At 32.0% G+C, this 24,045-nt stretch overlaps 1 protein-coding gene across 1 annotated transcript in view; it reads left to right on the top strand.

Moving 5' to 3' along the window:
* LOC145333519 (uncharacterized) overlaps window positions 1-23,811 on the top strand; it is a 109,106-nt gene extending 85,295 nt beyond the window's left edge. Inside the window, exons 12-23 of the mRNA XM_080178678.1 lie at window positions 1,450-1,506; window positions 2,815-2,884; window positions 9,980-10,050; window positions 10,298-10,380; window positions 11,099-11,158; window positions 17,530-17,596; window positions 18,321-18,407; window positions 19,292-19,428; window positions 21,353-21,400; window positions 21,713-21,772; window positions 21,975-22,021; window positions 22,860-23,811. Coding sequence (XP_080034804.1) covers window positions 1,450-1,506; window positions 2,815-2,884; window positions 9,980-10,050; window positions 10,298-10,380; window positions 11,099-11,158; window positions 17,530-17,596; window positions 18,321-18,407; window positions 19,292-19,428; window positions 21,353-21,400; window positions 21,713-21,772; window positions 21,975-22,021; window positions 22,860-22,903 — 831 coding nt within the window. The 3' untranslated portion in view covers window positions 22,904-23,811. The remainder of the gene's footprint in view (window positions 1-1,449; window positions 1,507-2,814; window positions 2,885-9,979; window positions 10,051-10,297; window positions 10,381-11,098; window positions 11,159-17,529; window positions 17,597-18,320; window positions 18,408-19,291; window positions 19,429-21,352; window positions 21,401-21,712; window positions 21,773-21,974; window positions 22,022-22,859) is intronic.
* The last annotated feature ends 234 nt before the right edge of the window (window positions 23,812-24,045 follow it).

The following is a 24,045-nucleotide window of genomic DNA, read 5'->3' as shown; positions in this document are numbered from 1 at the left end:
CATACCGTTTCAGTGCTTCGCTTTTATGGATGTTGCCATCCTTGTTAGAATAGCTACAATTTTGCTAACTAGCGCATTTTATCAGTGTTTATTCACTTTAGCAAATTAATAATATTCCTTTTTAAAAAGACTCAAAATGGACCCAAAGTTTTATAAATATTATCTGTCAAATAAATGTATCATGTATAGATGTATAACCCATACAACTACTTGGATCAAGTGTTGGGGACCTTTTTGATTGCTTTCTGCTCTTTTGTAACGACTTAGCTTTGTTAATGTTCCCGACGCTATTGGCTGATATTTAAAGACCCACTTGAAAGTCTGCACAGGTTCCACGGGGGTCGGGACATACAGTTATTTAATTAAACTTAACCAGTTACTCCTCTATTGTTTTACTTTCAGACTAAAATTATTATTTTGTTAATATTGTATTTTACGTATTAAGAAAGTCCATAACTTTCAATCAAGAATTTTAATCTACATTGGGGATAATTTTATTTCTCGTATTCATTCGAATCCGGTGGATGGAAACCGGTTCTCATCCATACGAAAACCATGTCTAGCATCGTATTATATCAGCTTTCTGCGAATATAAAAATGTACAATCATAAGATTAAAACCAGTTCTTTTAGCCCGTGCCTTCGGCACCTCGGGGCTGAAAAAACTGGTTTTAATCTTATAATTGTACATTCTATATCCGCGTTTCCGAAAGCCGAAAGCTGTTTATAATACGATGCGAGAAATAACTATTATCATATTCGGGGGTGTTTATCAATTTATCGCAAATTGTCACATCCCTTAATTTTTTTGAATAACAGTATTGCTTTTTTTTGCTTTTTCATACCAAAAACTAATTTTCTTCAATGTAGAAACACCTAGGATCATAAACTGAAATTATAATAATGATAGTTCTGCATTATTACTTCATTTATTTTCTTTCTATTAGTTGAATCGATGTGTTATTACTTGGATCATACACCAGATTTTTTATGTACTCTAACAAAGTAAACCTCGTAGCTGTCTAAAATAACGATACCCCCTTTACCCCATCCCCTCCTATTAGAAAAACGAACCAATAAATGCTGTCCAAGTAAGCAACCTAGATTAACGACAATCTTCCTCCTGTCATAATATCCAAGTACATTCTACAGCCATTATTAGTTGGTTAATTTGGGGATAAAAATATTTTAACAAAGATGTAGGATGTCTGTTTGTCTTCAGGAATTTTAAAAGAATAATTTAAATCTGAAACACAGTAATGAGTCTTACTTCTAAAATGCTGGAATCTATAATGTTCCATAACAGTGGCGTGCACAGGGTTTTGTTAGAATTCTTTTAATGTTTGACCGTACATTCTACCTCTCTTAGCTTCTACTGGACGTAAACTTCATTAACAAGTTTTTTTTTCGGAAAAAAATCCACCGAAATAAATTAAATTCTTTTTTTTAGGAAATGAGAATATCCACAGCAGTAGACATAATGTTACTTCATCTAGAAAATATTAAGGTACTTTTTGTTTGTAAGAGGTGTCCCTTTAATAAAGCATGCATAATTTAATATAGCAAATATTTACAGACTCAGGGGGTAGTGGACTGTGTATTAAACAGATCCCTAACGTTTTGGGATACTTCTCTTGTTTGTTGGATTTCAATCTTTGGGGGCTTATTAGTAGCGAAGCTACTCTATTATTCCAAAATTCTTAAAATTCCTATAAAAGATAGAATGCTGAAACTTTATGTCCAATATGGAGCATAATTAAGTATAAAACATCAGTAGCGGTCGGAATCCCTTTGGGAAGCTTTTTAGCCGCTTTTATTTTTCACAACTGATTTTCTAGGCTCCTAAAAAGATAGAAGGCTTAAACTTCTAGTCACAATTCCCATCAATATGGAGCATAATTAAGTAATAACCATCCGCTTTTTAGCCGCTATTTCCTTTTAAACAGATTTTCTCAGCTCCTTCAAAAGATACACGGCTCAAATTGGCTGAAATTGTTTGCTAATATTCCCTTCATTATGCACTATAATTAGGTATAAAAAATCTATGGTTGTCTAACTGCTTTTAGGCAGCTTTTTAGCTGCTTTTCTTTATACAACTTTCAAAGACATAACATTTAAGGTTTCGTGATTTTAAGTTTTTGCATATTCTCTCTCTTTTCTTTGATATGATAACAGATAAGCTGCTCCATAATTCACTTTGTCTGTTTGTCTATTTCGCAATAGATTTAGTGCTTCGCTACTTATTGATGTTGTCAACCTTGTTAAATTCTAAAAGGTTGGTATAAATCTTTAGTCATACAGAAGAGATTTCAATATCAATTTGTCTATCTATCTTTCTATCTATTTATCAATATATGTATCTATCCAACTATCTAACCATCTATCCATTCATTAATTAATCTATCCATCCATCCATCTATCTATAATAGAGAAACTATGACAGAGAGCATAGTGCACACGAGGAGACAAAAAGAGTATCTATCCATCCATCCTATCTATCTATCTTTCTATTTATCTATCCATCCAAATATCTATCTATCCATCCATCCGACTATCTAATTATCTATCTATCTATTCTAGAGAAACTATGAGAGAGAGCATAGCTGTATACATGAGGAGACAAAAAGAGTTCTTATCAAGCACAAACTATCTATCTATCTATTTCTAACTATCTATCTATTATAGAGAAACTATGAGAGAGAGCATAGTGAACATGAGGAGACACAATAGTATCTATCCATCCATTGGCCATTCTATCTATCTATTCATCCATCCTATCTATCCATCCACATATCTATCTATCTATCTATTATAGAGAAACTATGAGAGAGAGCATAGTGAACATGAGGAGACAAAAAGAGTTCTTATCAAGCACAAACTCATAGGAATGCAAAAATTTTAATTTGAGACGGCCCTAGCATTTTTCTCGCAGGCCTAGATAGACGGCGAGTATCACAATGTTGTGGCGTTTTTGACACTTTAGTATAATTTTTAGATAAATGAAAATATAAAATAGTAGCAGCAATTGTTTCAAAGCTTTTTAAAACCCTTTCATTTAATCTTCTCGGTGCATATTGTAAGCTTTTCTAAAATAGAGAACTTTATCGGTTTAGTGGTTGGCGAGAGCTTAACAGGCCGACAAAAAACGCTACTTTGTTCAATTAATCTACCGTTACCAAAAAATAATTTATTTGATTCTAGCAATTGGAAAGGTGGCTTATACTCCATATAACACCCCTGAACCAGTTACCATACAAAAAGAATAACATTTGATCTTTGTCAATTTATGGGTTATCAAATTGTCCCCCCCCCCCCCTACCTGAGACATGTCCTCTCCATGACAAATTTGTTTGATACCAGAAGCCAGCCCTTGCCAGCGATAGGGATATACATTCTTTAGATACAACAATATTTAAAAGTAACAGGATATTTACTTGTCTGTGTGTACCGATTTGGTTCTCCTCTTTAGTGTATATTCTCATATATCTTGGAATGATTAATAACTATTAAGGGGAGGGTATATGCAAAGCATCTTTACAATCAAATCTTAGAAATGTAGGCATGTCCATTTTTAACAATCTGTATTTTGTATTTTTGGGATAAATTTACACTGATTTTTTTGCTTAGACTTTTAAAAATCGTCAATAAGTGTGGTCATGTAATAACTTTTCCATAGTATTCATATCCTTTCCTTGAATAAAGCCCCCTACAAACATTAAACTTGAGACGACAACTCTACGGGAAGGTAAAAAACAGGGCTCGGCATCCGCGCGTCAGCAGGTAATCAACAACAGATCTATAGTATAGATGTATATACAGTCAACTACCTCCCTTCATTTTTCAAAGACCTCTTTCGTCTGCTTCTAAATAATTTTCTGCTACTTAGCTGTGTTAATATAAGTGATACCATTGGTTGATTTTCAATGACCCAATAGGAAGGTGGCACAAGACGATTGCGATGGGGAGATACAGTTATTCAACCCTTTCTCCCTCTAGTGTTTTACTCTAATTAATCAACCTTTAAAACTTAAAATATGAGCTGGAAGTCTTAACCTGACCCAAATATAGTAATCCCTCTTTTCAAAAATATTAGAAACCCAAACGGGTTAAAATTCGAGGCTTAGTCGCGGCTGACGCACAGCTGCCGAGTCCTGGTAAAAAGTATTATTTCTTAAATTTTTTATTAATTAAAGATAAGTTTAGAAACCTTTTTGTTTTAATTTCTTTTAAATGCACGTAAAATACCAAAAATGCTGAAAAAATGAAATTAATAGTAGTTGTGTTTAGTACCCTAGGAAAACGGGGATAGATGTCACCGCTTTTGGCCTACCTATTCTATGACGTTTAATTAAAAGGGAAGATAAAGGGAAAGGGGAAAGAAACTCCCTAGAAAAGAGTTTGGGTATAGGGTATTTCCTGACGTCAATAGAATAGGTAGGCCAAAAGCAGTGACATCTATCCCCATCTTCCTAGGACACCATAGCCAGCTACAAATTAATGACTTTAACGAAGGAGAGAAAGAAAGCGTTTTAGCCATTGTGTACCGGGCAGACGAACATACACACTGAATTAAATAGTAGTCTCAGTACTAATAACTAACAGGGTATATATTACTTTCCTAATGTATTTCAGCTGTTTTTGAGATCTTAAGGAATATACAAACACAGACACACAAACATCCCAATACTCCAGTCTATATAGAATTTATTCGTATGTAGACTAGCGAAATATTTTTGGCAAAATAGTTACATACATAAATATCAGGGGAGGAAAGGACAATTGCGCTTTTAAAAATATACATCATTTAATTGATGTATATGGATGTTGCACGAGATGTACTCCAATAAAGTGATGCTCACAGCTGGCTAAAATAACGATACCTCCATTAACCTTCCCCTCTTACTGGATTAACGTACTGACCAATAAATAAGGTCATATCCACAAAATTTCCCCTGTCAATATATCTACGTATTCTTTATCCATTATTCCTTACTCGCCTTTATAGGCTTCAAAAGACAGAAAATACATATTCTTCATTCCTTATCCCTTTATCTGTGCATAAATATACAATAAATTATACATATAGTCCGTGCAATCCTAATTTATGAGTGTTTCAATATTACAGCGGGAAAACTAAAACTATTTTTAAAATTTGTGTTTCAGTATTTGTCTATATAATAAAAAGTCTGTGTTTATATAAGCTTCACATAAGTCATTGGTAATATTTTGTTAAATACTAAAAATTGTTTTTTTTTCTAAAACCTTATTTAATTTCCTGAAAGATAGCTTAGAAAGATTTAAAGTTTAATAAGAAGTTTTCCTAAAAGTTATTCTTAGACTTTAAATAACACAGGAACTTTCTGCCACATAAATGTTAAGACAGGCGCTGTGATTCAGTAATTTGTTTCAAACGCGGGGTAAACCTGGTTTTGAGATGTAACCATAGGGAAGTGGATGTTTAAAGGGAATATGTTTGATGTGAAATATTAACTCAAATTGAGAAAGGGAGGGGATATTGGACAGTAAATTACACTAGTACCCAAAATTTTATAACCATCATATTTTATTTGTTTGCTCTAAAACCTTGAGTACCTTTATTGCATTGTGATTGGTTAGTTCCTAACTAGTAGTATCAAACTTCTCAACCTAATATTTTGTTGTACAGAAGGGCTAATTTTGTTTTTCATCATTGGATATTTGCATTAATTTATCAAATTGTTTGCAATAAACCCTTTCCCTGAGTAAAAAAAATAATTAATTTATTTCTTTGCACCCATTTTTTTTTGCTGTTTTGTATTTTCATAGAAATTTATGGTCGTGTCAAAATGTTCTGAACCATCATCAGCAAAATCCAGGGATTTTAAGGGATAAGACAATGGACGATAAACAATATTATATTATTATTATTTTGGTACAACACTTTTCCCATCTCCCCCCCCCCACCCTAACTACTTTTAACTTACTATTTTGAGGGAAGATTCATTTAGACTCCATTGTCCCCTCCTCTCTGGTATAATCAAAGTTTAGTCTTAACAGTCAGAACTTAGAAAATGCTCTAAACCACATTCAAGTAGATTCAGGGATCTTAAGGGATAAGACAATGGACGATAAATTGATACACATTCCCATAAACAAAATTATCAAATTGAATTATTAATTGAAGAACCTAGTAATAGTGTTTAACTTTTTATCTTTGTGACGTAACAAAAATCCATCTCTTTTTTAGGGGTTTCCTTTCCCACCTCCCCTCTCATCCTTCGAATTTTGTTACGTCACAAAGATAAAAAGTTAGACACTATTACTAGGTTCTTAATTGAAATGTTAGAAACCATCTAATTAAAATTCATTAAAAGGCTCCAAAGATTTTGAGCCAACATATATGATAACGCGGTTACAAAACTGTGGATATTGGTTTAATTTGTAGTCCAATGTCCCCTCCCCCTGTCAAAGTAAATTCATAACAGCCTTAACAAGTCTCAACTTACATAATTTTAAGAAAGTAAAGTGGTAACTTTTCACAAAATATTGTAATCTAAGTTTAGGTTCTAAATCACATTTTTTAGATATATTAAATGAGAAAAGTAAAACAAACTAAAATAATTTAAAACAATGTAAATTTTTATTGATGAAAAGCAGAGGTGAAAGATTTATTTCTTTTTAAATACAAACTAAAAAGGTTAAGAAGGCGTGATGACATCTAAACTTAAACAGTGAGCTAAATGGTCTATATATTGAGCTTGGTACATAAGCCTAGTCCTATAGGTACTACATCTTTTCATTTAGGTGTAGTATCTGTAGGAGACTAGGCTTAATCTTATGTACCAAGTTTTAAGAATCTAGCTTAATATTTAGACCATTTTGCTCACTGTTTAAGTTTAGATGTCATTCCCCTCCCCCCCCCCCTTTGTATGGCATTATATATATTTATTTTAACGGGAGGTAATGGATTATTAAAATGTTTCTAATGCTATGTGAGAAAGAATATGATTTTAATAAAAAAAATTAAAAACATGTAATTTTGCAATAACTTTTATTCCTGCCTAAAATGAAAAAAAAGGTTATGGCCAAATTTACACTTTAATTCAAGAGCTATTTGCCAATTTAGATTTTAGCTTGCAAACTCAGTTTAGGTTGGCAGATTTATTCAGAAAAATAATAGAACATTCATGTCCAATAGTAGGTTTTTTTTACTTTTTTTGAAAATTCAAGATAAACAGTTGCTCATATTATACATATAAAATGAACATAAATAGACTATCTCTTCTTCTATTTCATTGTCTTTTAGAATAAGTTTTTAGAAGAAAAAATATGAATATGAGTAAAATGTCTAGAAAACTGGAAGATATTTTCCATGAAAAGCCCTCCCCCCTGCAAAAATAAAATCTTTAATAACCATCTGGAAAAGGTAGAATTTAACACATAATAATTAGTGGGAAAATTAATTTATTGTCTATTGACCTATTCCTGCACACCCCTTCTTTGATGAAAAATGAGTCCATTACAGTATCGTCAGTAAAAAATGGTTACACGATGATTCTTACAACAATAAATTAGCACATTCTTTAGTAGCGAAGCTACTCTATAAATTACGTTGTATGTCTGTAGGTTTGTTCGTAACGCAATGAGCAATTTACTGGGCTACTTTGAGATTACCATGACAATTTAGTAAACTTTTTTATACACTACACAAGACCAACTGAACTCAACATTCTGGTAAGTTTTTTCACGTGAATTATTTTACTAATTTGTGTGCTTCGCTGTATAAGAATGATGTTTTCATCCTTGTTTATCCACATTAAAAACTAAAGGCATATAGCTTGGTGCACAAGCTTTCATAGAGAGAGAGAGGTAACAATGGGATGTTTATTACACTAGTCCTCAAAGTTTTATAATAACGATATCCTATAAGTTGGCCTAACAACTTTGGGGACTTTAGTGAATTTTGATTTCAACTACTAATTTTAATCAACAGAACAAATAATATTGTGTATCATCATTGGAGATGTACATCAATTAGTAGAACATTGTTTTATCCCTTTAGATCCCTCCAATCTTAATATAATTTGCAGGGATCTAAAGGGTTAAGACAATGGTCAATAAATTGATGTACACATACCAAATGATGATTCACGAAATACCCCTTCTGTAGATCAATTAGTGAATAAAATGTTTGGACACTTAACTTAAAGAACCAGCCAATCAAAAATCAATAAAAGTTCCCAAAGTTGATAAGCCAACTTTAGGGACTAGTGTAATAAACAGCCCAATGTCCCATTCCTCCTTGGTATTTGGAAAGGAAGCGGACAATGTAAAATATCTTCTATTAATATTTTCCTGCTTTTAGGTTTAAAAATCTAAATAACATATAACAAATTCCAAATCCCTTTCCTGTAGATTTACTTAAACAAGAACTCATTATTTAAAGTTGTTTTTAGTTAGAAGTAGAATGTAAAAGATTTTTCAAAGGGCTTGTCTACGAATACGATATTTCAGAGACTAATACTCCAATGTTAAAAATGTACCTATGATTAATCAGTATAAGAGCAAATAACCACAAAAAAATACTACTTTTAAAAGTTAAATTAATATTTGTCATTTGGTAAACTTGGGGAAACTTATATGTACAGAATAAGTAATGTACAAAATCGGACTCAAAATTTGCCTGTTTATTTAAGTTTAGATTATTTTAGGAAGGAAGGGGAAATTGGGCTGTTTATTACACTAGTCCCTTAAGTCTTATAATAACATATTATTATTAGTTAGCTTAACAACCTTGGGGACTTTTAATTAATTTTAATTGGATGATGGTTCATTTAGTTCAGTATCCAAATGTATCAACCACTAATTGTAATCTACAGAAGGGGTAAGTTTGTGAATCATAATTGGGGATGTAGAACAATTTATCGGCCATTGTCTTATCCCTTTAGATCCCTGGTTTATTTTATCATCTATCCTAAATCAATTTAACACTTTTCTTTATTCCTTGAATCCTTACACTAAAAGTGGGCATAAGAGTTTCCATTTAATTGTTTGTTGGGCAGTTATTTGTGATAACGAGTAAAAGATTGGAGTTATTTTTCAGAGCTCGGCAGCCGCGCGTCAGCCGCAACGAAGCCTCAAAATTTAAACACGTTTGGATACTTAATTTTTTTTTGTGAAAAAAACGGATTGCCATACTTGGTTCAGGTTTAGACTACCAGTTGAATTTTAAAATTTAAAAGGTTGATTTCCCTAAGGCTTATAGGCGGCTGATACACGGATGCCAAGCCCTACTATTTTTTACGTCATTCATTATAGCTCATAAAACAAATTATAAAACATTACCTAGGGGTGTGTACTCTCTACCTTATACTTAGTTTCTGCCACATTCAAACATTTACAAATAATTGAACCCAATTGCTGTTATGTCTGACAGTTGAAAATAAGAATATTGTGAATAAATTTCTCTATTGAAGGCTACACTTTAGTACCCAAAGAGAAGGGTCATACGATCTAAGGGTTGCTTCTGCGTATTATTCTAGATACACGATTCTAGACTTGCAAGTACAGCAAAATAATCCTAGGAGTCGGACCATGTTTAGCAAAGCCTAGAATTTTCTTGCTTGCCAACTATGAAACCTAATTTATTTAATACTTATATTTGCGACTCCTTTTATTACAAATTTAAAACAATTTTAAACATTTACAAAACGGCCTGCTTTATTGCATCTAAATAGGGAATAATTGCCGTAATAATCGATATATTATTACTTGCACAAGATTTTTATGTATTCTAATAAAGTGATGCTCGCAGTTGGCTAAAATAATGATACCTCCGTCCATACCCATTCAATGCATCCCTTACATCCTGATGGACAAACGAACTGACCAATAAATGAGGTCCACAATATCAAGCTACATTGACGACAAATTTTCCCCTGTCAATATATCCACGTATATCCTATATCCATTCTTGTAATGATATATTTTTGCAATATTAGAGGGAGATGAAACATCAGTCACTGTCAACAGACACAGATCAATTTCTGTTCTACACAGTTCTTCACATACAGTAAGTAAAACTTAGAACAATTACGTCATTTTTATTCTAATGTAACGTCAATCGGAATAGTTTGGCCAAATTTTATAACATTTTTCTATTTTTATGACTTTTACATTTGGTCTATTAGATCCTTCTCTGTAAATAAGAACCATATAAGGTTCAGCGGTTAGCAAAGTCCTTCGCTACACACACACACACACACATAAACAGTAGACATCCGGTTAATTTTATATAAGAAAATAATTCATTTTTTTAGATTGAGTCAGGAGTACGTCGTGCAAGCGTAGCCACAGCCAGCCATAATAATCTCACTGTTGAAAAATCTTCCAGTTTAAACAGGTAAATTCGGGGATAACTCACACTAACTGTTCAATTACAATTTACTACTCTCATGAAACTCAGAGAAAAAATATATTCAAATTGAATGGAAAGCTTGTTAAAAACTAAAACTTTATTATGTTATAACTGATGCCTTCCCTTACATACTTAGCGAGCATAGAAACCCTCTTCCATCTCTTATCTTTTAAATTTTTAAAATTAAGTGGGCTGGTGGGTGTTTTTCTCCATCCCTAACCATTGCAGGGGGCCCTATTAAAAAAAACTACCTCGTCTTTTTTCAATTGATTTCAGAATAAGGAAGGGGGGTTTTGTGCACTACTAGAAGATGATGATTATATCGTAATACGATAGGATAGCCAATGATAGGCCAGTATACACTGTAATTGTCCAATGGTAAAAGTTATACTGGCCTCTCATTAGTTATTTTATCGTAGGACGTCATAATATACGTCATTATCTGTTGAGGGACTTTGATCATCTTCTACTAGAAACTTCGAGGAACAACGCCATATAACCTAATGAATGTGAAGTAGCTTATAGTGCCTAATAAAAAATGACGTCATACAATACAAATGAACAATTATAGGCCAGTATACATTTTACCATTGGTTAATTACAATGTATACTGGCCTATCATTAGTCATTTTTATTGTGTGACGTCATTTTTTTTAATAAGGCACTATAAGCTAGCTGCTTTAATTAATGTTAATACTTTCAGACCCAAATCTCCAACCCTCCTTCAGATGGTATCAGCAAATACAATCGCAAATACGTTCAGGTAAATTTCCCAATTTTTTTTTTTTGGGGGGGGGGAGGTCTTGTGATGATTTCTCTTGGAAGGGCTGAGGTTCTCTCCTCCAAATAGAAAAGAACTTTCCCGGGACTGATAAGAAGCTTGACTTAAATTAGAACCATATATGTTTGCGAGGTTTTTCAGTATAAACACACAGATAAACAGACATACACCATTGTTTTTTTTATTTTAGGTCATTTTTTACTTTAACCCGTTGCAGTCTTGCTCATAAATAGAGTTTATACAAAAATCTGATAATCCCATTATAAAAGTAACAGGATGTTTGTCTGTCTATTTGTGCTTACCGGGAAATCTCCCGAACCACTAAACCGATATGGTTCTCCATCTTATATGTTCAGGGAGGGTAACGTCCCCCTACCAAGTATAATTGCATCTAGAAAAAAATTAACCAGACAAAAAAAAATAATTAAGTTCAACGTGGAGTCGACTTCAGTGACTTTTTAGACCTCTATGGGCATAACGACTAGTTTTATTTAACCTAACCCTTGATGTATCGTGTTTAAGCGTGCTAAAATCTTAAATTTAATATCTACCAACCAATAAACCAATATATAGAATTTGTAAAGCAGCATTGCTTAAAAAAGCATATATATTTGAACCCATCCTGCATTGAAATGAAAAGAAAACAAACCCGAATGACATGTACTTTTAAATAAATTAAAAAACAAACATCTTATTTCAGCTTAACATAATATTGGTATTGCAATTTAGAAAATATAATCTTTATATAAAGAAAGGCAGGATGTTCTTTTGTCTGTTTGTCTTTGTCAATATAAAATATTGCTTATTGCTGAACTGATATGGTTCTCCTTTACAATGAAGCTTATTTTAGATTTAAGGAAAGACTTTTTGTGGTAGTGGGGTGGGAAAGAAGAGGGGGTGAGGTCTACCCTTCTGAGGGAAATCGAAACGGCCTTTGTAGTGCAAAAATAAAAATAAACATAGAAAAAGCAGTGAACTGTAATATATCTAAATAAAAAAATACAAAATTAAAATACAAAATTACCTCCTTTATAATTATTTGGCAACAAATAACACAGTTTTTTAGTATCTATACAAGTCCATAAAGGTTTTAGCACGCATTGCGCCAGTCAAAAGGCATAAAAAAATACTTTTTCTCTTCATAGCACAAATCCTTGCCTTGGCTTGTTAAGGCTAGTTAACCTCTAGTGTAAATTTGATCGTTTGTACGTCTGGTCACGGTTAAGGGATTAGAGTGGAAAAAATCTACAATCTCCTAAAGCCAAAGGTCTGAAGACGAAGAAAGTCCATCAATGACGTCATAAAAATGAGGAATGAGGACAGGAGGAGAAGAAAAGAAAACACCTAAAAAAGTGATGGAAAATCCCTCGTTTTTATGACGTAACATGCTGATTTTTTTTAGGGACTTGGTCTTCCAAAGGTCGGCCTATAATGTTATAATGAGTTACAGACACTGATATAACTTTCTTGTTTAGCAACTGATTTTTAAAATACTAACATCCATTTTAGGCTATCAAACTCTAAATGACATAATACTGCTAAAATATTCATAATTACACTTTTCGTTTTTGTTTCTTAAAAAAAGTAGATTGGGGGAAGGGGATTTCTCGTGGGAGGGTAGAGGTACCCTCCCATAAAAGAGTTATAAACCTTTCCTGGAACTATAAGAAGCTTTATCAAATAGAAGAACCATATCGGTCCAGAGATTAGCAAGATAGTAAGCTAAAGATAAACAGACAGACATACATTGATTTAAGGCATGTCAGATTTTTAAAAATTGTGTTTTGATGTGTCCCAAGTCCCTGAGGTCCTGTGTAAAGATTAAAAGAAGTGTTTGCGATTTGGCACCATAGATTTACATTTACATAGATTGCAAGCCACTGCTGAGTAGATTTACCCCTTATGTAGATCACAATAAATGGTTGAAAAGTTTAAACATTAGAAGTTTGAAACCAATCAATACCCACAATCTTATGATAACGAATAAGATAATAGGGCCATTAAACTTTGGATACCTGTATAATTTACTGGCTAATTTGCTTTCTAAGAACTTCTGTGTGTTGGCAAAGCATTCAATACAAACAGACGTACAAGAAAATACAAATCCTATAGAAGATATAAAGATAAATACGTAAACATAAACATAAATATATTGGAATTGAACCAACAGAAACATTTGTAACATTATCATCAAAACATTATTAACAGATTAACATAAAAAAATTTAACTCTTTAGCGGATGAATTATTTAAAAAACCTACGTTTACAATTAAAGATATTAATATATATATGTTTTACTTACGGCTTCGCCTCTACGACCTTTTTATAGCGTTTTTTTCGGCCACACTTCTTGTGTCAAACTGGAGGTAATGTCTCATTGTTTGTTTAATCACTAGGAAATTTAAAAATTAACAAATGAAAAAAATGCAATTTTTTCAACAATTGAAATAAAGAATAAAGTACAAGAAATTATAGGTTATCAAATCTTTTACAATCAAAATGCTACATCTTGAGAAAGAGACTAGTATATTAAAATAATAACAATTATTAACATATATAAAATATAGTCTTGTAAACACGTTCTTGCTTTCGCTGGCCTAAAAACTTTTGGTACTTATATTTGATCTTGATTGGATTGTACAAGCCATTAGTGCTCTAACTTATCCACCAAAGATTTCATTCTCCAGAAGGCTTAATTTTGTTTATCAAAATAGGATAATTGGAGTTCAATTTATAGTTTATCCCAACCTCGAGAATGGCAAACCCCCCCACCTCCCAAAAAACAGCAAAAATTTCCTACAAAAAAATATTTTTACGAAGTTTATTCCTATTCTTGGTTACCTCTATGAATCACAACAATCAAAGAAACGCCAGAGAGTTTAGGATAAATAAATAGGAGGGTGGATTAATAATTGAATTTTAATAGAATAGTATTGTACAAAATTTGTGTTTTGTTTCATCTATCTTAAATATCATCTGAGAAAATCACGTTTTCCAAAAATGTTTTAGAAAATGTACAGACATAAGATGGACATGTCGAATAATAAATAGAATAGCTAGCCTCATTATTAATTAAATAATGTAAATTATATTTCCAGTACGGCTTCAAAACCTATTAATATCTGTTGGATTAGAAGCGGTTCTCAGACTTACTGAAAATTCTTGTATAGCATTATATAACAGCCAATTTTCCACGAATATTAAAATGAAAATCATAAAATTAATACCAGTCAATGGCCCCTCGGTTTTTAACAAAACTTGTTTTATTCTTATAGTTGCACATTTTAATATCCGTGGAAATCTGTTTCTAATACAATAAGATAAATATCTACTAGTGACTTATTTAGTTATAACTTTACCCCTGTGAAGAAAACAAACAGACAAAGGTGCAAAAACAACAAACATTTTGCATATGGGAGTGTCATTCCCCCTCAGGGATTAAGTAATAGGGCATTGCAAGATAAAAATAAAAAACATTTTGCATATGAGAGTGTCATACTCCCCTCAGGAATTAAGTAATAGGACAATGCAAAATAAAAATAACAAATATTTTGCTTATGAGAGTGTCATACTCCCTCAGGGATTAAGTAATAGGACAATGCTAGATAAAAATAACAAACATTTTGCATATAGGAGTGTCATTTCCCCCCAGGGATTAAGTAATAGGGCATTGCAAGATAAAAATAACAAACATTTTGCATATGGGAGTGTCATTCCTCCTCAGGAATTAAGTAATAGGACCATGCTAGATAAAAATAACAAACATTTTGCATATAGGAGTGTCATTTCCCCCCAGGGATTAAGTAATAGGACAATGCTAGATAAAAATAACAAACATTTTGCATATAGGAGTGTCATTTCCCCCCAGGGATTAAGTAATAGGGCATTGCAAGATAAAAATAACAAACATTTTGCATATGGGAGTGTCATTCCTCCTCAGGAATTAAGTAATAGGACCATGCTAGATAAAAATAACAAACATTTTGCATATAGGAGTGTCATTTCCCCCCAGGGATTAAGTAATAGGACAATGCTAGATAAAAATAACAAACATTTTGCATATAGGAGTGTCATTTCCCCCCAGGGATTAAGTAATAGGGCATTGCAAGATAAAAATAACAAACATTTTGCATATAAGAGTGTCATTCCTCCTCAGGAATTAAGTAATAGGACAATGCTAGATAAAAATAACAAACATTTTACATATGAGAGTATTATACTCCCTTTAGGGGTACAGGGATAGGACAATGAAAGATAAAAACAACAAATATTTTGCATATGAGAGTGTCATACTCCCCCCAGGAATTAAGTAATAGGACAATGCAAGATAAAAATAACAAACATTTTGCATATGAGAGTGTTATACTCCCCTTAGGGATACAGGGATAGGACAATGATTTTATGTAAACTGAACTTGCTTTCGTACAAAATTGTATTTCTGTAATCTAAATTGAATTGGGGTTCTTAAAAAAATTTTCTTGTTTCTAAATGCTGCGACAAATAGAAAAATTATTCTTAAATATGTTTTTTATGGTGCTCTACTGTTCTTTGTTTTAAACAATCGGTTTGTATTTGTTTTTAGGGGGCCCTATGATTTTGGGCGTTGACCAATTACTCCTATAAAAACAGTTTAAAACCTGACATGGACCTTTTCACAGGCTTCTAGAAACTTGTTGATTGATTGGTTGTGCCGTTTACCCCTCCCCAGTTCCAATTGTAATTATAGAAAGACAAAGTAAAAAAGATATTTTTTGTAGGGGTGAGTCATTTGTATCTTGGGGAGATTTCTCTTGGGAGGGTGGTGCTACCCTCCCCTAAAATAGTTATAATTATTTGTACATCATATGAGAAGCTGCCCTATAAAGGAGAGCCAAATCGGTTGAGTGGTTAGCGAGATCCTTTGGTACACACAGACATAGATCCTTTTACTTAATTATAAGGATAACTTATCTATTCCTTACATCCTGAACCAAAACCCAATCCTTCTTCTTATTTGTGTTCTCTCTCAAGCAGGGAGGGAGGGAACAATGGACTGTGAATTATATTGGTACCCGAAGTTTTATAACGATTAAAAAATTTGGTACTTTTATTAAATTTTAATTTTTTAGGGCTAACACATTTTTTTAACAAATAATTATATTCTGCAAAAGGAATAAGTTGCTTCTTTATCATTAAGATGTTTGTCATTTTATCGTCCATTGTCTTATCCCTTAAGATCCCTGCTCTAACTGATAACCTTACATTTATCCTGGGAGGGAGAGAACAATGTAAAGTAATAAATATTACCCTATCCTCTAGAAATATATGAGAATCAGAGAAAAGAATGATTTATTATCCATGATCTATCCATGCATCCTTGCTTTTACCCACCCTACTTCCTCTTACACCTTTGGTTCAATTTTACTATGTATTTATTTTGTAACTTACGATTTTAAATTTACCATTTCAAAATAGTAAAGCTTCGAATGAGTAGTGAAAAGGTTTTAATCTATTTTTTTTTATGGAGAATAATGTGCTTCATGACTTTTTGTCTTAATTGTAAGTTTCGTTTCTTGTTAAAAAATTTTAATACATCAAAATTGGAGGATTTTTACCACTGTGTCTCTTTCTTGTGTTGGTTTTACACCCCGTATTTCAAATCTTTACCTTTTTAGGGGATAAAGAGATAGACAATTGTGAGAAAAATATATATCCCTTCAATTTATCCTAAAATAATTTTAAGAATCATAGGTTTTAGTGACGTCCAAGCTTTTTATTTTGAGTGGGGTGAAACTAGGGAATTGTAAGGTTAAGGGGGGTTAATCTAATGTATTTTTAAAATTTTGAGGATGGTAATTCCCCCTCTACCCCCAACCATGGACGTCTACTTATACTATTATACTCTTTAGAATGAGCTGTATTGATCCTGCATTGACTTATACTTCAAACCCTGGATATCAATGATTATCAAATCAAATACAATTTTGCTTGTTTGTTTATTTCATGTTTTTAGCCACTCTTTAGAGGACTGAACCGTATTTTTGTAATTGTTTTATAAATATAACTTTATTATAGTATAGTAATATAGTCCTGTCGATAATTTGTCAGCTATGACCTTTTTCAAAATCCTATTTCTCAAAATAAAGATAACAGCATATTGAAAATATATCAGTCAGGAGAGAAAGTTGGTTACTCCCCTAAAATAGTTATCAACTTTCCCAGGACCTGTGAAAAGGTTCACTTTAGGAGAACCATAACAATTCAGCAGTTACCGAGATTCTTAGTTACACGCAAACACGCAAACAGATATCCTGTTACTTATTAATATTCATACATATTCTGCTGCTAAAATTGATATATTTTATGTTTTTCAGGGAAGATCTGACCAGAAAATTGGAGAAAAAGACAAGTGTATTTACTCCCATTCAAGAAGAATCAAAGGAAAATATTTCATCTATCCATGAGAGTAAAACACTTGAGAGGGTAGGGGTTAAATAACTGCATGTCCCCATTCCAATGAACTTGTTCCGACTTTCAATTGGGTTTTTGAAAATCATCTTATAGTGTCGGTCGGGAAAATAACCACAGCAAAGAAGCAGAAAACAATTTACTAGCAGGCGAAAAAGGTCCATGGAATAGAGGGGCAGAATCAGATAGTTATACATCTATACTATAGATCTGTTATCTGCCCATATATAATGAAAGAATAGATTCATACTCTCTAAATCAGTCAATAGGAAAACTCTCTAAATCAGCCAATAGGAAAACAGCGGAGAAACAATACGGCCATATAGTATTATTGGTAAAAAAGTGTACATATTTTGTTACGAAAGGACAGTTATTTTTTCATTGCGTGAAAGTGTTTATTTTCTTCAGTGACGTTCAATGGGAGGGGGGGTAAAGGGGTGATTATTAGCCGTCCAAATAAATTTTTAATCCCGCCCCCTCCACAATAAAAAAAGCTTAAACGTCCTTTAATATGATATAAATATTAACCCACATCCCCCAAATGGAAAAGCTAGGACGTCCTAGATTTTCTTTTAAAAGTTGATAGTATTTTGTTGCCAATAAAATGTTGCTGATGTAACTACGAATAAACTTTTGGAATAAAAACGTTGCTCTACTCAACAAACATAAGATGAAATATTTGTAACTGCACATTTAGAATGATTCTGATTCTAATAATAATGGACATAGTGAAAATAAAAATTCTATCCTACAAAGAAGAAAAGAATCCAGAAAAATTTCACAGGAAAGCAAAATTTAAAGTTCAAAATTGCAGCGTTAGGCAAGAAATATTGAAAAATGACAGGGATCTAAAAGGAAAATACAATTGCCGATAAATTGATATTATCCCCAATGATGATACACAAAATTACCCATTCTGTAATCACAATTATTGGTTCCTATGACTAACCACTGCGGCCTATATAACAAAACTTTTTAGTAGCGAAGCTACTCTATAATTCGAAATGTCCGTCCGTCCGTCTGTCAGAGACAAAGTGGGGGAAACTTGGTTTCCTCGGCTCCTATTCAAGATAGACAGCTTAAATTTTTAGGGATTAAACAAGTTAACATTTCTCATATTTCAACCAAGTTTCATCAAGATTTGCCCAATAATTGGGGTGCTAGATCGATTCCTAGCTTTTTAGGTTTTCGTGATTTTTCACTTTCTTTTCAAGATTGATTTTGATTTATCTATTACTTGCGGTGCTAGATTGATCTCTAGCTTTTCATGTTTTCTTGATTGTAAAGGTTTCGTGATAATCAAATTTAATGTTTTTTTATGAGACGAAGCCCAATCTGTCCCACTTTTGAGCAAGACGATTCCTATATGACGTCATATAAAGGGAAAAGAAAAAGGGAAGGGGGGGAAGAAAATCTCTTTAAAAGAGATGGGAGAAAAGGGAATCGTCTTGCTCAAAAGTGGAACAGATTGGGCTTCGTCTTTTAATGACACTGCTCTATAGTTAATTTTTTTCAAATATCCATTATTAATTTTTGAGCTTCGCTAATTATGGATATTGTCATCCTTGTTTTCAATTTATCTAAGAATAAGGAGGGGTGACATAACATATCAGTGCTCAAGAGGGAACTTTGTGCGATAGCGCTTAAAATTTTGCTCCAAAAATTAAGTTTGACGTGGATACAATAATTGAGGAGATAGATGAGCTGGCCGTTAAACGGGATAGTTCCCCGATACCAGACAGCCATCACGGCAGCGGTACCGGTAAATCCGCCAATAATCTTCCACCCAATATGCAGTCTACAAAGTAAGTTTTAGATAGACAGATAGATAAAGTGATAGTAGATATTAAAAATGATTTATAGATAAAGTATGGATAGATTGATAGATAAATAACTAGATTGATTTACTGATAGATTGCTTGATTGATAAATTTTTGCTGTTAGGATTGATTGACATGCAAACAGAAAAATTAATAAAGTAAAAAAGATAAAAAGAAATAGATATAAAAAAAAAATATCCTTATATAAAAGTAACAAAATGTCTGTCTGTCTGTACCGAAAGATCTCACTGAACCAATATTATTGTGTAACTTCATAACTACAGTGTGTTTTTTTTTATGAGAACTTTTTTGAAAGCAATTTTACCCCACTTATAGTTATCAGAATTTTATGATTAATGGCTTATTCTCTTCGTTTTTTATAACCATTAATAGAAAAGCAAAAAAATATTTCAGTTTTTATAGTAAATTCAAAAATTCTAAACTTAGGCGTCAACACCTTAAAATGGTTTTAGCGTATTTTTCTTATGATCAAATTTCCTACCCTTTGCATGGCTTTGAATGGCTGCAAAACTTTTCAAAGTTTAGATATAGAAATAAAAATTTATACAGATACTATTGGGGACATCTACTAGAACATTTTAAAGTTTGAAGGCCATATCTCAACCAAGGAGGGAGTACTGGCCCCCCAAATTACTCCCTCAAATTTACTAAGATTTGAGCAAAAGAAAAATGCGCTAAAATCATTTTTAGATGTTGACACCTAAGTTTTGAATTTTTAAATTTACTGTACTTTTTAAATACAAAATGAAATATTTTTTGTTTTTCTATAAATGGTTATAAAAAACAAAGAGAATAAGCCATTAATCATTAAATTCTGATAACTATAAGTGGGGTAAAATTGCTTTCAAAAAAGTTCTCATAAAAAAACACACACTGTATTTTGGGAGAGGGTACCACAAACCTCTCAAGAGAAACTTTTTCTTTAAAAATTCCACATCAAGTACCCCTAGAGGCCTTTAAGTAATAAAGTTAAACTTTAAAGTTAAATAGTGAAATCAAGATATGAAAGAAAGTTTTAAAAACATCTTTTAAATGATAATAACTTTTTTGATTGAGACATTACGGCCTACGCTCCCCCCTGACAAACAAATTTATAGCTTTACAAATTTCAAAGGAGGCTTCTACATTTTGATGTATACAATTTTTTTTTCTTTTTAACATAAAATTATGAAAGTAATGTTATGCATTTAATTATGTAGTAGCTAGAGGTGTTTAGTAGTAAATATCAAATGCTGTTGTAATTTAAAACAAAAGGAATTTTTTTTGTAGTTGAGGGGTGGGGTCAATCTTACTATTTTGATTCTTTGAATATAATCGACTTAAACCACGTAAAAATTAATCATTATCTGTTGTCTATTGCCATTATATAAGCAAAAACTGGAGGAAATTAAATAAAATTTATATCAAAAGCAAAAACTCAAGATTCTAAGTGTCCCTTTATTGCGGGGGCTATGCACCATATTTGTTATAGTAGCATCTAATAGAGAGAGTATTTAGATACAACACAGATAGATAGATAAATAGTAGATGGACAGACAGACAGACAGCAATTACAGACAGATAGTAAGACCAACAAACAGACAAAACGATTAAAGACAGACAGATAGACAGACAGATAACAAGACAGATAGAATAAAGACAGACAGTAAGACAGACAGAAAGACAGACAGAAAGACAGACAGACAGAAAGACAGACAGACAGACAGACAGACAAACAGAAAGACGGACAAAAAGACAGCCAGAAAATCAGACAAAAGACAGACAAAATGACAGACAGAAAGACAAAAAAAAGATAGACACAAAAAACGGAAAGAAAGACAGAAAGACATACAGACAGACAAACAGGTAGACAGACAGACAGAAAAACTAAATGTCCTATCTATTTTAGGAAGTTGATAATGCCTACTTCGGCCCTCGAGATTTACCAGCGTAAAAAGTAAGTTTTAAACTTTTTGAAATTAATTTTTCAAAGCCAATTGGTAATTAACTCACTTTGTCCACTAGACTCTCAGGAATAAATTGATTTTTTGAAATTTCCATAGACAATGAGCATCTAATAAAAAGTTAGCGTGTGCGTTCGTCTCTCAGTTTCTTGTCAAATGAACATCAATTAAGTAGCTTCTCTTAATCATTTTTTTTCTGAAATTTTTACTTAGATTTTTTCTATCTATATTTATGTTTTATTGTGAAAACATATTGAAAAAAAAAACACAAAAAAAATTCATAATACAACTCCTCTACATTTCAGGTCTCTGTTGGTTCATTTCCAAAATTGGTACTCAGACTTGTACTGGCCATACGATGAGGAAATTTTTTATATTCAAACATTTATCATAATCAGATAATATTTGGTTTATGGATTAAAATTTGAGAGATATTTGCTTGAAGTTTTATTTTAAGAAACACTTAAACAGTAGTATTCAATATTGTTTTGAAAGCAATTTTACTATTAAAATGACAAAGAAACATTAAGTACAATTAAGTTTGAATTATTAATTTTTTAAATAGGAGGAAACCCTTTTGGGAATCAGATATGGTATTTCTGCTTTATTAGCAGGTAATCTCAAAATCAATATAAATGTCCCTTATAAAGAGTTAACATTATTCCAAAGTTTTTTTTACAAAAAAAAAATCGAATGCTTAAAAGTTTCACTTTAATTTTAATCATTATTTAATAAACAAGGATGACAACATCCATAAAAGCGAAGCACTGAAACGGTAAGACAGACGCACATTAATACTTGTATAGTGTCAGAACTGAATAATCAGAATATAAATGTATAAGAGTCAACGCAAAATTGTAAATTTGTTGAAAAACAGCTTGATTCAGGATAATGTTTATGGACATACTTACATTTTTAGGACTTGATTATAGAGTTGCTTCGCTTATTACATTATACTTTGTTGTCCCAGGAATTAATACACTAAAAATCAGATCAATCGGATGATCAGATCACATAAAAATTTTTTGTTAAAAAAGTAAGAAAAAATCAACATGTTTAAAATGGACGTACGGACATTTTGGTGATGATTATAGAGTTGCTACGCTTTCTAAATCGTACCTAACTATTAAAGGAATCACCATGCAAAATTTGAAATCGATAGGACAATTCTAACATGCCTAAATTAACGAAAAAAACTATCCGTTACGGACGTACGGACGTTCGGACGTTCGGACGTATGGACGTTCGGACGTTCGGACGTACGGACGGACCGACCCTAATTATAGAAAAGCTTCGCTTTAAAAATAGGGGTGTACAGAAATTTTCAGTCCTTTGTCTTGGCCTTTAAGATCCCTGATAATAAAATACCTCCTCTGCTGTAGATTATAATTATTGGTTGAAAAGTTTATACATTAAAAGAAGGTAAAACATTGATTTAAACTTTTTTTTCAGTTGCTGCCTTTGGAGTACTTCTATCGACCCTCATTTGGTCTTGAACATTGTTATTTCAGTAAATTATTTATAATGTATTAATGTTATTTTTAAAATTTTATAACTATATTTATTTAAAAGCAAAATTATAGAAAAACAATAAATAGTCAAGTTCAAAAGTATATAAAAATACCATTTTAGGAAAGGATTAGAGTTTAATTTCAATATAAATTCTGTAAGGCTGTAGGGAAGTTATTAACTAAACTTAATAATACACTATTCCATGGGTCATGAGTTTGAAAATTTGGAAAGAACATGACTTTGGACCATAACATGGTAGATTCAGAATTATTAGATTATGTTTAAAATGGAATTCAACTAAGACATTTTACTCGAAAGAAGAAAAACAGAAAGAAATTTTATAGATCACAATTTTTTTTCTCAACTAAACCTTAGGACATACTATAAAGATTGAAGTTAGGTAATAATGATAATCATTTTAAAAAATCCTCAGAAAAGCTCCTTCAGATAACTAATAACAAAATCAAATCTAAGGTTCTTTCAAAGTTTTTAAGCTCGGGTTCTATAGGGTATTGATTTTTATAAACTTAATCTTTTCTTTACATTGATTTAGTATAGGATTATGAAATTTATAGCTTTTAAAAGCTTATTTATTAAAACCTTTTTAATCTTTTGTATTTTTTATTTCTAGTCAAAAAAGCATGTTTGTAATAAATTCAATTATATGTATTTTTTTATTTTTTTGAAAAAGTAGTATAGCATTTAAAAGTTAATTATGAACAGGGTATTTTAGGGAATTAATTCTAATTATCTATGTGTGTAATATCTAGGTAAGGTATGACTTCATGCCCGCAAAAAAATCATAATGAAAGATCATCAGAAACGCATAATACAGCAACATTTTAAGTAGTGTAAAATAAGGGGTTTCAAAGGTTTTAGGGTGGTAATCTAATGTATTATTTTGAATTTGAATGGGGTAAAATGAGAAATTTCAAAGCTTTGAGGGGGGGGGGTGGCCGGGGGGGGGGGTAATCTAATGTTTTTTGTTGTTGAAATTTTTAGTGGATTAAATGAGGGGTTCCAAGACTTGAGCGGGGTAAAAACTCCTTTATCCCAACCCTGGGACATCTATGCATTTCTCTTTGTTTTGCTCTCGCGATATAATAGCCTCTCATTTACTTAAATT

Source organism: Acartia tonsa, chromosome 12 (genome assembly GCF_053477335.1).
Source record: "Acartia tonsa isolate MP-2025a chromosome 12, ASM5347733v1, whole genome shotgun sequence".
NCBI classification, from domain to species: Eukaryota; Metazoa; Arthropoda; class Copepoda; order Calanoida; family Acartiidae; genus Acartia; species Acartia tonsa.
The sequence above is the reverse complement of the archived record's forward strand: the minus strand, read 5'-3'. Positions and strand labels throughout refer to the sequence as shown.